This window comes from Dipodomys ordii, unplaced genomic scaffold (assembly GCF_000151885.1).
Source record: "Dipodomys ordii isolate 6190 unplaced genomic scaffold, Dord_2.0 Scaffold97, whole genome shotgun sequence".
NCBI lineage: Eukaryota > Metazoa > Chordata > Mammalia > Rodentia > Heteromyidae > Dipodomys > Dipodomys ordii.
The window spans coordinates 2,043,290-2,056,747 of NW_012267313.1; the positions used below are offsets into that span (position 1 = coordinate 2,043,290).

Sequence of the window (13,458 nt, forward strand, 5' to 3'; positions counted from 1 at the left end):
TCCAACAAACCACTTGAAAACCAGAAGTGGCGCTGTGGCTCAAGCGGTAGAGCACTTGCCTTGAGTTGAAGAGCTGAGGGACAGCACCCAATTCCAGAGTTCAAACCCCACGACCGACCAAAAAAAAAAGCAGACTATGAAAAATGGATTACATAGCTATTATCAGATTTTTATGACACTGATTATAACACATGAGTCTCAGAAACACCTGCCACCATGGATACTTTCTAATACTGATAGAGCCATTTTTATTAAAGACTTTACTGTTACTTAGAATTCAGTACTGGTGGTTTTCAGTTCTCTTGGCAAGTTGGAAAGAGCTACAGTTAAGAATATACTTTTCTTTGAGTTTTGTGTTTCTGGGTCTCTATTAAGAAAATTTTGGCCTGCACCAAGGAGACCTAGGGTTTCTCCTATTCTATCCTTTAATGTTTTCAGAGTGTCTGTTTTGACTCTGAGGTCTTTGATCCATTTGGAGTTGATTCTGGTGCAGGGTGATATATAAGGATCTAGCTTTAGTTTTCTACAAGTTGTTAATCAATTTTGCCAGCACCATTTACTGAAGAGACTGTCTAAAGAAAACTTAAATGTTTAGAATTGCTACTAACAAAATGCTCTTAAGGTGTTTCTATTGACAATGATTTTGGAACTTGATTTTAGAGAAATGTGAAATATACATTCATGTGTTTATTTTGTACAAACATAGAAAAACATTTTAAATGTTCATAATACTCATTTTCTAGCTGCAGAGAGTAATAGCAATCCAAACTACTTTCATTTTACATTGTTATTTGTGGAAATTTTAATAATTAATGGAAAAAGTTGCTATTGGGTAAATAATATGACAAAAATAAATATTTGAATTGTGTTGGAATTATTTAATCTGGAGCCATGGCAGGATTAAACAGACCCCTTGACCTGTTATGCAGAATTAAACAGAATGCTTGACAGGCTATGCAATGTATGGATATGGTTAGCCTAATAATTCAGATTATCAGATTCAACTACCTGTGAAAGATAAAGATGTTTCTCATATAAAATGGAGCTCTAGTTATTCTGAGATATTTCACGATTGTACAATTTTATGGACTTCAGGCAATATCCAGCTTTACATTCCATAATACCTAAAGTAGTGTCTGATGTATGGGGATCAAAACTGAGGTTTCACCATTGTTCCAAGCCACATTCCATAGAAAGAGAAGTGACTGTTTTTTCCCCCTCTCCTCCACAAGCTATACTGACATCAAATATAGTGAAAGCAGGGGTTATACTGTGGGGGAGGGACATACAAAGCAACAAAGAGATAGTCTTATAAATGCGTTAGAAACACATGCATGAAAGAAAAATCATTAAAATACATGTCTAAGGGTTCATTTTCCTGACATCACATTATCTGACCTTTTCCGCTTGACTCATACATATACTAGATTTTGCAAATAAGGGAAACCATGGGACCTATGTTTCTTTGGGCCTGGCTTACTTCACTTAATATAATTTTTTCCAAGTTTTTCCATTTCCTAACAAATGTGGCAATGTCATTCTTTCTGATGGAGGCATAGAAGTCCATTGTGTATATATACCACATTTTCTTGATCCATTCATCTACTGAGGGGCATCTGGGTTGGTTCCATATCTTAGCTATGGTAAATAATGCTGCAATGAACATAGTTGTGCTGGAGCTTTAGTGTGGTCTTGTTTGTAAACATTTGGGTAAATGCCCAAAAGTGGGATTGCTGGGTCATAGGGGAGCTCTATGTGAAGTCTTTTGAGGAACCTCCATACTGCTTTCCAAAGTGGTTGAACAAGTTTACATTCCCACCAACAATGAAGTAAAGTTCCTTTTTGTCCACATACCCTCCAGCATCTGTTGTTGTTAGAGTTCTTGATTTTTGCCATTCTAAATGGACTGAGGTGGTATCTCAATGTTGTTTTGATTTGCATTTCTTTTATGGCTAGGGATGTTGAACATTTCTTCATGTGTCTATTGGCCATCCTTCTTTCTTCTTCAGAGAAGTTTCTCTTTAAGGATACAGGTGGACCTGATGCAACAACGAAAAGTATAAGCTGTCATGTCCAAAACGAGCTGTACAAGGTCGGTCCTGGGGGGGGGTAAGGGGGGGGGAGAAGGGTTGGGATTGGGGGGGAGGGGGGAGGCTGGGAAGGGCTGTGAAGGGTAAACCAAAGGAGGAGGCTGCAATGCTTGGTAAGAAATGTACGCATTATCCTGCCCATGTAATTGTAACCCCTCTGTACAGTATGTTCACAAATAAAAAATAAATAAATAAATTAAAAAAAAGAAAGAGAAGTGACTTATGAGCATGCCATGAGATGGGGAAATCATTTGTATTTATAGCTCCCATTGTCAACACTTAGTTCTATAATGTTGGTGTAAGAGACCTTGCAAATACAGCCTTAATTATAGGAAAATATGTGTACTTGGGCAATGTTTTGTGGTTGAACTCATGGCCTAGATGTTGTCCCTGAGCTTTTTCCCTCAAGGCTAGTGCTCTACTTCTTTGAGCCACAGCTCCACTTGTGGATTTGTGTGTGTGTGTGTGTTGGTTAAATGAAGTTAAAAGAATAGATATTGGGAATTTATTAGCAGTCTCTGTCCAACAAACTCATTATTTCTAAGCTACTGGTTTTGTCTATGGAACTGAGATAATTGGATATACTTCAAGCTTCATTCTTTAATGAACTGGTAATAACTGATAAAGTTTCTTTCTTTTCTTTTTCTGTTTTGATTTTAAGGGTACTCTTGTTTTTGCCACTCTACGTAGTAAATATGTTTCTTTCTTGAAACAGAAATTTGCTTTATAACAAGATCAATCATCTTTTATATCATACCTTGCCTGCCTATGATTACAAATGTTAGTATTCCCATTTTCAGTTATCTAATATTTTCTATGAGATATGTAGTTTTTTTTTAATGAGGATAAGTATCCTAATACCACTGATGATCTATTTTATAACCACAGTATGGGTTGGATAATTTTTGAACATTTTTTTGTTAACAAATTTTTCATAGAGTACAGCCTCATTTTGTATTTAGGATTGAGCATAATTCGTGAATTCTCCACAGCTGGCAAAAATAACTTAATTGTAGTGAATGTTAACAAATGTATCAAAGTTATCAACAGCTCCACACTCTGCAAAAAAAAAAAAAAGAATGCAAAGTGGTAACAAGAGATGGGGTAGGAAAATATTGCTACTTCCTCCTTCATTCTCCAATAAAAGCTTAACCCAATCGCAGTTCTCCAACATTGGCACCATGGCTTTCATTCCTTGCTGGGCATGGGTATTAGTGGGTTATCTTTCTACCTCTGTAGTAGGAGCTCCTAACCTTTCAAGTTTCTATCCCCCTCTATGGGAGGAGAGTCCTGGCCAGTTCAGTGACTACAAGGTGGAGAATGGAAAATACATTATTGATCCCTGGGTCTACACTAGCAGAATGGGGATGTATAAAATTCTGCTGAGCCAGACAGCCACATATTTTGCAAAATTTGCTCCAGAAAATGAGCAAAATGTCTTATGGGGACTGCCTTTGCAACTTGGCTGGCAATTCAGATCAGGTGAGAAACCTCTTGTTTTCCTTCTCTTGATCTATGAAAAGTGGAACTCTGTATGCCACATCCATGTTTGTGAAAATTGCTTTATTTTCTCATTGGAATAATTATATTTCTCTACTTTCCTTTTCTCACAAGTTCTTTTTTGTTTGTCTATTTCTAGTAGAAACTTCAGTACAGAATTAGGCATAATTATCAAGCATAAAACATTAGATCTGAATTATTGGCATTAGAGATACTCAACTACTACTAATCTCTGCATTCTCTGTTCTCCAGGCAGATCAGCTGATCCTACCAGAAAGACTAACTGTGGTTATGAATCGGAAGATCATCTGTGTATCTCTGCAGACAGTTGGTGGACTGGTAGGTTTACTTTGCAAGAATCTTGATTACCTTTCCCCCAACTCACAATTCTCTTATAAAAATGAATCAAATTCATAATGTATGTGGAAGACTCTGTCACATTATAAAAGATACCAACTACAGTCATTTTTAGGACACATCCAGCGTTTTACAGAAGAACTGAACCACAAAACAGAAGAAGGTTATGACCTCTGAGAGATCAACAGTGACACTTAGCAGACAGGTCCCCCAAGTGTGGTATTGAGTCTTTTGAACTGAGGAAGCTAAGAAGTGAAAGTCAAGAAATCAGTGCTTTAGTTTTTCTTGGTCAAATGGGTAAATGAATCAGATGAATAGAATTCACACTTTATTTTATCATCATGTAATTTAAGGCTTCAGTCACATAAAAAAGTGCTAAAATGCATTGGAAGGAATTTATAATTCTTTAATTTTGTGTGTTTGGCAAAACTACTGTATATATATATATCTGCTTCTTAGAGATTATTTCCCAAGTATAAAACACAAGATAAAGTTAATTTTCACTTTATCAGGGAATCACAGGTGATATGTATCTCCAAATGTATTTCTCTTACTACTTTACACATTCTTCTCAAAAGTTTTAAGCATAGGCTTGTCACAGATCTAAAATTTAAATTTCATTTCCCTTCCCCATTTAGCTTAGTAGTTCAGTATATCATCCTACTATGCTGAGACATATGAAAAAATACATGGTTTTAGTACACCACTGATTTCTTGTAGGCATCAGTATGAATTAGAATGCTTAACTCTGCTGTAATATAGCCTTTGAGGGAACAACTTTTAGCTTATGTGATTGTTAGTCTCATTATTTGTTGATTTTATTATCTACTGCTAGAACTCAGGAATAGTTTGATTTGGAGACTTGGGTTAAAACAAGGGCTAAAACCAGACACTTAATATGTCTTCCAATTAAAGATACTTCTCAAAGAGAAAAAAATATCCAGTTGCAAAATCTACAATCATATTAGAGTACTTTAGAAAATTATAATTCACAACTTAATCTTGGTAAGAGATATTGTATCCTCCTCAATTTGATAATTTTCCTCCTTTTTTAATATTTGAAAAATGAGTGTTACTAAGTCTATTAAATTATGTTTCATTTTCACATTCCTTTTTTAAAAGGCTGTAGAGCAAATTATTTGTTCATTTTTTAATCAGTCATGGGGCTTGGACTCAAGCCTTTAGCACTATACTTGACCTTCTTTTGTTCAAGGCTAGTGCTGTAACACTATGAGCCATAGCTCCATTTGCAGTTTTCTGGTGGTGAATTTCAGATAAGAGTCTCAGGATTTTTGTTGCCCTGGTTGGCTTCCAACCATGATCCTCAGATCTCAGCCTCTGGAGTAGCTAGGATTACAGGTATGAGCCACCAGTACCTAGCTGTTCTTTTGTTTTTAATCTTATCTATTAAGTAGCTGTACAAAGGAATTGCCATTTAACAAAACAATTTATGAGTAAAATGCACCTTGATCATCTCTTCCTTACTCCCTCCTTCCCTAACTCTTCTAATTTTGTAGAATATGCATTGGATTCTTGACTGAAGTCTCCCCTTCTTCTCCTCTTTCCCCTGCCCCAACCCCACCCTACCTCATTAGGGTATCCATTTCCTTTTTTTTTTGCCTTCCTAAGGAATTATACTATTTGAGTTCTTCTTTAAGTCCACTGTATTTTGATTGATACATTTCTTGAACTGGTATATATTAATGATTATAGTATTATTAACAGAAGTACATTGAATTTATATGCATGATATATGCATGTTCTTTAGGGTTTTTTATATAATATTTTTGAGTTTGGTCCCCAAGTTTTATCTTTTGCTTCTGAATCTCTGTTCGTTTTATTGTATTTTATTGTAGGGGTGATGTACAGAAGGTTTACAGTTACATAAATAAGTTAATGAGTACATTTCTTGTTGAACATTGTTACCCCTCCCTTGTTTTCTCCCACTTTTCTTCCCCCAGACTTCCCTGCCTTGCAAGTTGTAAAGTTCATGTCCAATTTACTGTCTTTAAGTATCACTGTTGCATCAGTTCACCGTTTGTCCTTTGTCTCACCATTTTATTATTCCCCTTCCCTTCCTCAAATCAGATAAACATATATACAATATACAGGATACCAAAATAAAAAACTGACAATAAGGGATAAAAAAAGGAAAAAAAGGAGCACAAAAGTAACTTCGTACAATACATTAAAAACAAACCAAAACAAAAACCTCTTGTGTTCCCATACCTTGGAGTTTATTTCCATTAGCATCATTGTATGTACATAGCTATTGAGCTATTGTGATCCTCTGCTAGAGCTATCCTAGACCTATTCTAATTATTACAAATGAGGGAATCCATGGAGCCTATGCTTCTTTTGGTCTGTCTTACTTCATTAAATATAATTTTTTCCAAGTCTTTCCATTTCCTTATGTTCAGGGTGATGTCATTCTTTCTGATGGAAACATAAAATTCCATTGCATATTTGTACCACATTTGCTTGATCCATTAATCTACTAAGAGAGATCTGAGTTGGTTCAATATCTTAGCTATGATAAATAATGCTACAATAAACTTAGTTGTGCTTGCAGCTTCTATGTGGCCTTGTTTAAGATCGTTTGGGTGAATGCCCAGGAGTGGCACTACTGGATAATAGCGGAGCTCTATGTGTAATCTTTTGAGGAACATCCATACTGCTTTCCAGAGAAGTTGAACCAGTTCACATTCCCACCAACTGTTAATGCCCTATGGCCTAAACAAACATGTTTTTGAAGTAGGTACCAGTGGCTTATGCCTTTAAATCTAACATGTTACGAAGCTGAGTCCAGAGGATCTAAGTTTCAAGAGTTTAAAGAGAGACTAAGTAGATGACCTCTGAGACTCCATCCCTAAACAACAAGCAAAAACTTTGGACTGCAGGTATAGATCAAATGGTAAAACATCAGCCAGGAATGAAAAAAAAAGAAAGAGTTAACAGTGTGAGGCCCTGATCTCAATCCCTGGAAACTGACCGTATGCAAACCCAAATTCTCTTGATGTTTGTTTGTTGTTACAGATATAAATTATTTTCTGTGTGCAATACCTTTCCTTTCTGCGGTTGATTCTGGCATCATGGGGATATCACCCGATCAAGTCACACTACTGCCACCACCCAAGGATCAGCAGAGGTTTTGTTACAACGTTTCTGGCTGTCGTTCATCCCACCCCGAGATGATGAAGCAGTGGAATGCTTTTTATCAGGTTGCTTCTTTAAGTATTGCCATAGACTCTTATCATGTCAAGAGATGGTTAAGTTGCAATTTTTGATTAAGTCTGTTTTAGGGGTAATGTACAAAAACATTTTCTTTATTATGAAAATGTGAATTGTTGTACTACATACATTGAGGCTAAGTAGCACAGTAGTACAATGCACGTCATTGATAATTACAACTCCATCGCAGCATTAATATAAAATTTATCCATTCTTCTCAAATCTAATATCCCAAATTAAGGATATTAGATTTGTTAGGATAGACAAGCTAGAATGGTTAATAGTAAGTTTAGGTAAGCTGTGAGATCTTAGGAGAAATGCAATGACAGACTTGGTTTTAGAGGAACCAATTTATTTCAATGAAAATTAATAAATAATCATATATGGGAAGAACTAAACAAATGGATGGTTTTCTGGCATAAATATTCAGTGAAAAGCTAGGCATAATGAATCATGTCTGCAATCCTAACTACTTGGGAAACAGAGATCAGGAGGATTGGGGGTCAAGACCCACCTAAACATTAGTACCATCCCATCTCAATCAGTGAGCCAGGCATGGTGACATGAAACTATGAGTCCAGCTATAGGGAGAAGCTATAGGTCAGGATTGTAGTCTGAGGTTAGCTGAAGCAAAACATGAGACCCTCCCTGAACAATAACTAAAACTGAAAATGTGTGAATGCATGCCTCAAGTATTAGAGTTTCTGATTAGTTAGCAGGACATCAAGTTCAAACCTAGTACCACCAAAAAAATAAATGACAAAGCATACCTAGATTAAATACAGGAAAGGACTAAAATCAGTGATGAAAAGATGTAATTATCTAATTTTCAATTAATTACTCTAGAGGTAATTAAATATTCAAATAAAAAATTTCCTTCTTATTTCTATGGTAATTTTAATAATGTTTGTGGGAGAATAGGACACAAATATTTCTAGATAGTATAAAACTATGGGCCTTTTGAAAATGAAGTTCTTGTTTTCTGGATAAATGTGCTTTACTAAAATTAATTCATATATACATAAACATATATTCTCTCTACAAAATGTTTGGTACTAAAGTCTTCGACATATTAATTCTTAGAAACTCAAACTAATTTTATGTAGCACATTTCTCAATTGAGAAATACTTCAATTGTCTTGAACTTTTTTCACATCATGCTTTCTCTTCCATACTTTAGTATCTGAAGTCACCTTCCAGTAACTTTGATGAAATCTTGAGATACCTATGGATTGCACATACCTCCTCCTTGGAAGGATCTCTTGGCAATTTTGAAGATAAGTAAGGATAAATTTTAAATGTTACATGACTAAAAAACTTATTATTTTTATTTTTCCTTTAGAGAGGTAGTGATTTTCAATCTGAATATTACAAAGAAATCCTAGGCTGGGTGCCAGTGGCTTATCCCTGTAATGTTGACTACTAGGTGGCTGAAATCTGAGGATTTAGGTTTGCAGCCAGCCAAGGAAGGAACATCCATAAGACTCTTATCTCTAATTAACCACCCAAAAAACTGGAAGTGGTAGAGTGTGAGCTTTGAGCACAAAAAGCTCAGGGACAGTGCCCAGGTTTTGAGTTTAAGCCCCATGATTGATCAAGGAAAACACAACCAATTGCATCATCAGTGTTTATAGCATGATTTACAAATAGTTTTGGATGTTCTAGCTTAGAAAGTATGTGATGACAAAGGGCAAAAATCTGATAGGGGAGTATCAACTTCAAAGTTAGTCATCTTCCTTAGGTTGATGTTCAGAGTTGAGATTGCTATGGCTGTAATCATTAGTCACATTTTGCCTCAAACTGAATGGATCACTTTTCCTTACTGTTTTATCCACTTGACAGATCATCATTGTCCTATGTGCTGTCTCAGTGTTCTGTACACATAACACTATTACACCGTGTGATGTGCTACATACTGTATGCATCTCCTCTTCTGTTTCTAAGCAATGCACTTTCTATGATCTGCCCAAAGGCCAGGTATGGTCCAGTGATCCGATTATGCTGCTGCCCTGGGGATATTTTCTGCCTCCTTTTATTGGTGTTTTATCATTCATTTCCATTTCTCCAGAGTCTTTCCTGTGCATTATTTGGTAGGTCCTGTCCTCTAGTAAGTTCAGAAGAGATGAATGAAAGGTAAAATTGTTTGAGGCATAGTTCTTAACTAATCTTTCTTCTAGTGTCTGTCACACTAGGAATCTAGGAGGTTGATTTCACAATTTAGAACATTAATCTCTAATATTTGGCTTCTTTCCTGGAAGTCTTGGGATCCTATCCACATTTCAAGCTTTCCTCAGGAATCTGGTTCCCTTGGAAATTGTTCATATTTAATGGATGAACACTACAACTCTAAGGGCCAGAAGAGAATTTTTCAACTATAAAGATGCTCCTAGGGTAAACATGATATGTTGTTTATCTAAGCAATCATTTAACTATAAACAACATGGTTCCAAATAAATTTATCTTTATTCTTGTTGGTCTCCAGAAAGACAGTTTTAGTCACCTGCTTCCAAAGTGAAAGGTGGCTTCTACTACTCTTAAGGGAGGAAAAGAAGGAGTGGGGAACTCTTGATTCCTTCTTTAACATGGTGTCTTCTTTTTCCAAGTTTGTAGGAAAATAACAGTAGACTGGATTATAGAAAATGGTGAAGAGTTGGGTCCACCATTGTAACATACTACACACTGCCAAACATCAGTTATTTTCTTCAGAACAGGCTATGTAAAGAAGTGTTATTTCAGTAAGACACTACTGTGTGGCTTTCATGTGCTCCAATCTTAGAGAATTGAATTCTAGAACTGACTGGCTCCAGTCTACCTATTCATAAAATTTATATGAATGATTTGAAGTTGTTTTTTAAAACATATTTTCATGGTCACACAGAAATTGTTCATGTCACTCATGGCATGAAGAACTCATTCAGCTAAAGTATTTGGAAAGGTCACTTACCATAGAAGTTCACATTGGGTCCTTTCTCCAATGTCTATGAAGTGGTGCTGTCATTCCATTTCCTCCTGTCCTAATCCTTTGGAATGTAGCACATTCACTGTTACTGGTGCTTAGTGTTCTTTGCACAAGAACCTTAGTAACAGTCAGATGTTCTTATCTTCATTTGAAAGACAAATGTGGTGTAAGAAAGAGTAGTGATTCCCAAGTAAACCCTGGTCATCAAGGATCTAAATCTGCTGTTTTACCACCTCCAGGCAAGGAAGGAAGCTGGGAGACTATGTTAGCTAGTGTTCCTTGTCATTCCATAGTTTACTTGGCACTGACAAGCATAATACAAGCATTTTCTGTTTGATGGTAGTCAAAAAGACCTAGATTCTGTGATTGAGAATATAATCTAGTGATATAAGAAACTTTCAAGTATGCAGATGGTGCCATGGGAAACAGAGAAGGAGTTGCTGCTTTCTGATGAGATGACTAAGGTGCTGGGATTGGTAAGGCTTGGAGGAGGATGCTCTTAGTGAGCCAAGGAAGGTGTGTACATGTCTTATGGGGAACAAGAATTTTGCATATCTTTAAACCATTTAGCATGCTGAAATAGCTGTTTAAGACAGAGTCTGCACCTGTTACTACTTCCAACTATAATTATTAGACATATAAATATGAGGAATTTTGAGAGAGATTTCCTCTACTTTAAAAGCTTCTAATCTCTTCCCCCTAAAGCCAAGGAAAGCTAGATGCCAGTGGCTCACATCTGTTATCTTAGCTACTCAGAAGGATGAGATCTGAAGATCTTGGTTTGAAGCCTGCAAGAAAGTCTTTGAGATTCGTAGTTCTAACTTTATGACTAAAGAGTCAGAAGTGGATCTCTGGCTCAAATGGTAGACTGCTAGCTTTGAGAACAAAAACTTGGGCCGTGAGTTCAAGTCCCAGAAATCAAAGGAAACAAGAAAAGTTGACATCTTTCTTTGGGGTGCTTAGTATCCTGGGGACACACACCAATGGCACTTATTTCTATATTACCAAAGAGAGTTATTTACAACTCTTACCATTCTTACAAATCAACCATCAAAAGTTTTTCTAGTATAATATGTCTTAAAGAGGTATATAAACTGGTAACAATGTGGCATGATCCTTTTCAGGTTTAAAAACTTATTAGTCATCTCCAAAACTTTTGAAGGTATCATAGAGTAATGTCATTCTACTTTAAGACCTATTTCTCAATGAAGTATGGATTTTGTTTTCTTTTTTTATTGGTATTGAATACCAGTATTTGTTTTTATTTTATTTTATTTTATTTACATTTTGTTTTCTTAACAGGAGACATCTTGAATGCAATGAGTTTGAAATGATGTGAGTATGTTTTCCATTTGTCTTACAGATTTCTTTACTATTCCGAACCAGAAGCAAATTTTGAGAAAAGTTGGTGTGTTGTCGTGAATTATTTAGTTGCATCCTTGTATCCCCCTACCTTGATCAGAACACATATCTTCGAGAAGGGCCTGCCACCACGAGTTCTACTTAAGACTGACATAGCCCCATTCATCAAGGGCTTTACTCCTCTCCAAAATGTAGTTGTGCTCTCATTGAATGGTCTTAGGAAACTGGATGAATCAACAGGTAAGAATTGAAAAATACTTTAAAATTCAAGATTTGAAGTAATGTAATTAAATCAGAGTTATAGACATCAAAACAGATTCCAAATATATATATATATATGTATATATATATATATCACCTATGAGTATCATTTCAAGTTCCTTAGCAGTAATTAGTCTTTGTATATGGCAGGGCATTTATACATTCTTGGCTTTCCCATTCATGGCCTGTCTTTTCATCTCAAATCTTGGAACACAGTTTTTTTTTTCCATATATATATATATATATATATATTTCTTACTTTTGCTCATGAGAACCTAAGAAAACATTCTACTTTGCTCTTAAGCTTTTTAGAATGAAAGGAATGTTTTAAAATCTGACATAATTAAAGGGCAGTTCTATCAACTTGACTATTCTCTGTTCCTTTGAGCCAAGAATATTGATTGAGTATTAAATCCTTTGCTTCATCTTCCCAGAAAACTGAAAAGAAGTATGCATTAATTATATGCATAAAGATTTGTGTGTTGTTCTTCTATTCAATAGGTGAACTGAAACTGAGCACATATTTATACTATTACTTCTTTGAAATGAAAATATCTCATAGATATAAAGTACATTAAATGTAAATACATTATACACATATTTTTGAAAATCTTAGCATTATGTATTAACAACATTGGAATACGGTAGGATATTGTTGCAATTGGAGCTACTTGGTAGCTTCATGGCTGTAGTTCAGCACTGTGAGTCAGCAAGGAGCTTTCCTACTACACACAATGACCACCTATTCCCGGTGTCTCCTGGTCTGTCAGTGGAAATTCAGTTTGGAGCATTACACCAGAAAATGAGTTGACTCTCATTTTCTAAAAAGTAGATGTGTAGTATTTTATCATTATAAGTATGGAATTAGTATGCCTTTGTGGTATAATTCTATGAATTTACTACTTAAATTCATGACAAAGATGCCATGAAATTGATAGGTCAGATAGACCCAAAGGATATTGTGAACAATTAAACAACAAAATAACATGCTTAATTTCTTTGTATAATTGATGATTTTGCAACTAATCATCAGAATAGAAATGAGACAGGATTGATCAGTTTTTATTGGGGAGTTCATATGTACCAATTTTACATGCCTCCTAGATTCAGAATCGTTGACTGGTTGGGAAACTTTAATGAAGACCAAGACTGCAAGGAAGCTAGTGCTGCTGTTAATGGAAATATTTATTGAAATAGCTACTTAAAAACTTTAAAAAATGAATGGGGGGCTGGGAAGATGGCTCAGTGGTAGAGGGCTTGTCTTGCATGCATGAGGCCCTGGGTTCGATTCCTCAGCACCACATAAGCAAAAAGAAATAAGCCGGACGTGGTGCTGTGGCTCATGTGGTAATGCTAGCCTTGAGCTGAAGAGCTGAGGGACAGCACCCAGACCCAGAGTTCAGGCCCCATGAGAAGATTCCCCCCACCTCCCAAAAATTAATGGGTGAACCATGAGCAATGTTGATGAAGAAAATAGAGATTTCACAAAGTAGTGAGTACAATCATGTACTCTTATGGTTTCTGCTGTTTTCCCCAGATTTGCATTTTTTAAAAAAGAATTTGTCTATCCCTATTTAAATGATCAGTATGATTATGCTGCTTAAGCAGTCATTCTTTTTTTAAATCAATATTTCATTTTTAAGATTTGAAGAAATTTTTCAATGTTACCAGACAATCACTAATTAAAATACTGAAATT

The 13,458-nt window shown here is 35.7% G+C and overlaps 1 protein-coding gene across 1 annotated transcript; it reads left to right on the forward strand.

Moving 5' to 3' along the window:
• Window positions 1–3,271: 3,271 nt before the first annotated feature.
• On the forward strand, window positions 3,272–13,008 carry LOC105993541 (protein LEG1 homolog). Its single transcript, XM_013026819.1, has 6 exons — window positions 3,272–3,572; window positions 3,843–3,929; window positions 6,984–7,168; window positions 8,359–8,459; window positions 11,501–11,739; window positions 12,865–13,008. Exons 1-6 carry the CDS (start codon window positions 3,272–3,274, stop codon window positions 12,963–12,965), a joined length of 1,014 nt encoding a protein of 337 aa, XP_012882273.1. The 3' UTR covers window positions 12,966–13,008.
• Window positions 13,009–13,458: the final 450 nt, after the last annotated feature.

Coding starts and splice junctions, on each gene's coding strand:
- LOC105993541 (XM_013026819.1), top strand. CDS start 3,272: ATGGCTTTCATTCCTTGCTGGGCATGGGTATTAGTGGGTTATCTTTCT. Junction 3,573..3,842: donor TGGCTGGCAATTCAGATCAG/GTGAGAAACCTC, acceptor TCTGTTCTCCAG/GCAGATCAGCTGATCCTACC. Junction 3,930..6,983: donor TGCAGACAGTTGGTGGACTG/GTAGGTTTACTT, acceptor TTGTTGTTACAG/ATATAAATTATTTTCTGTGT.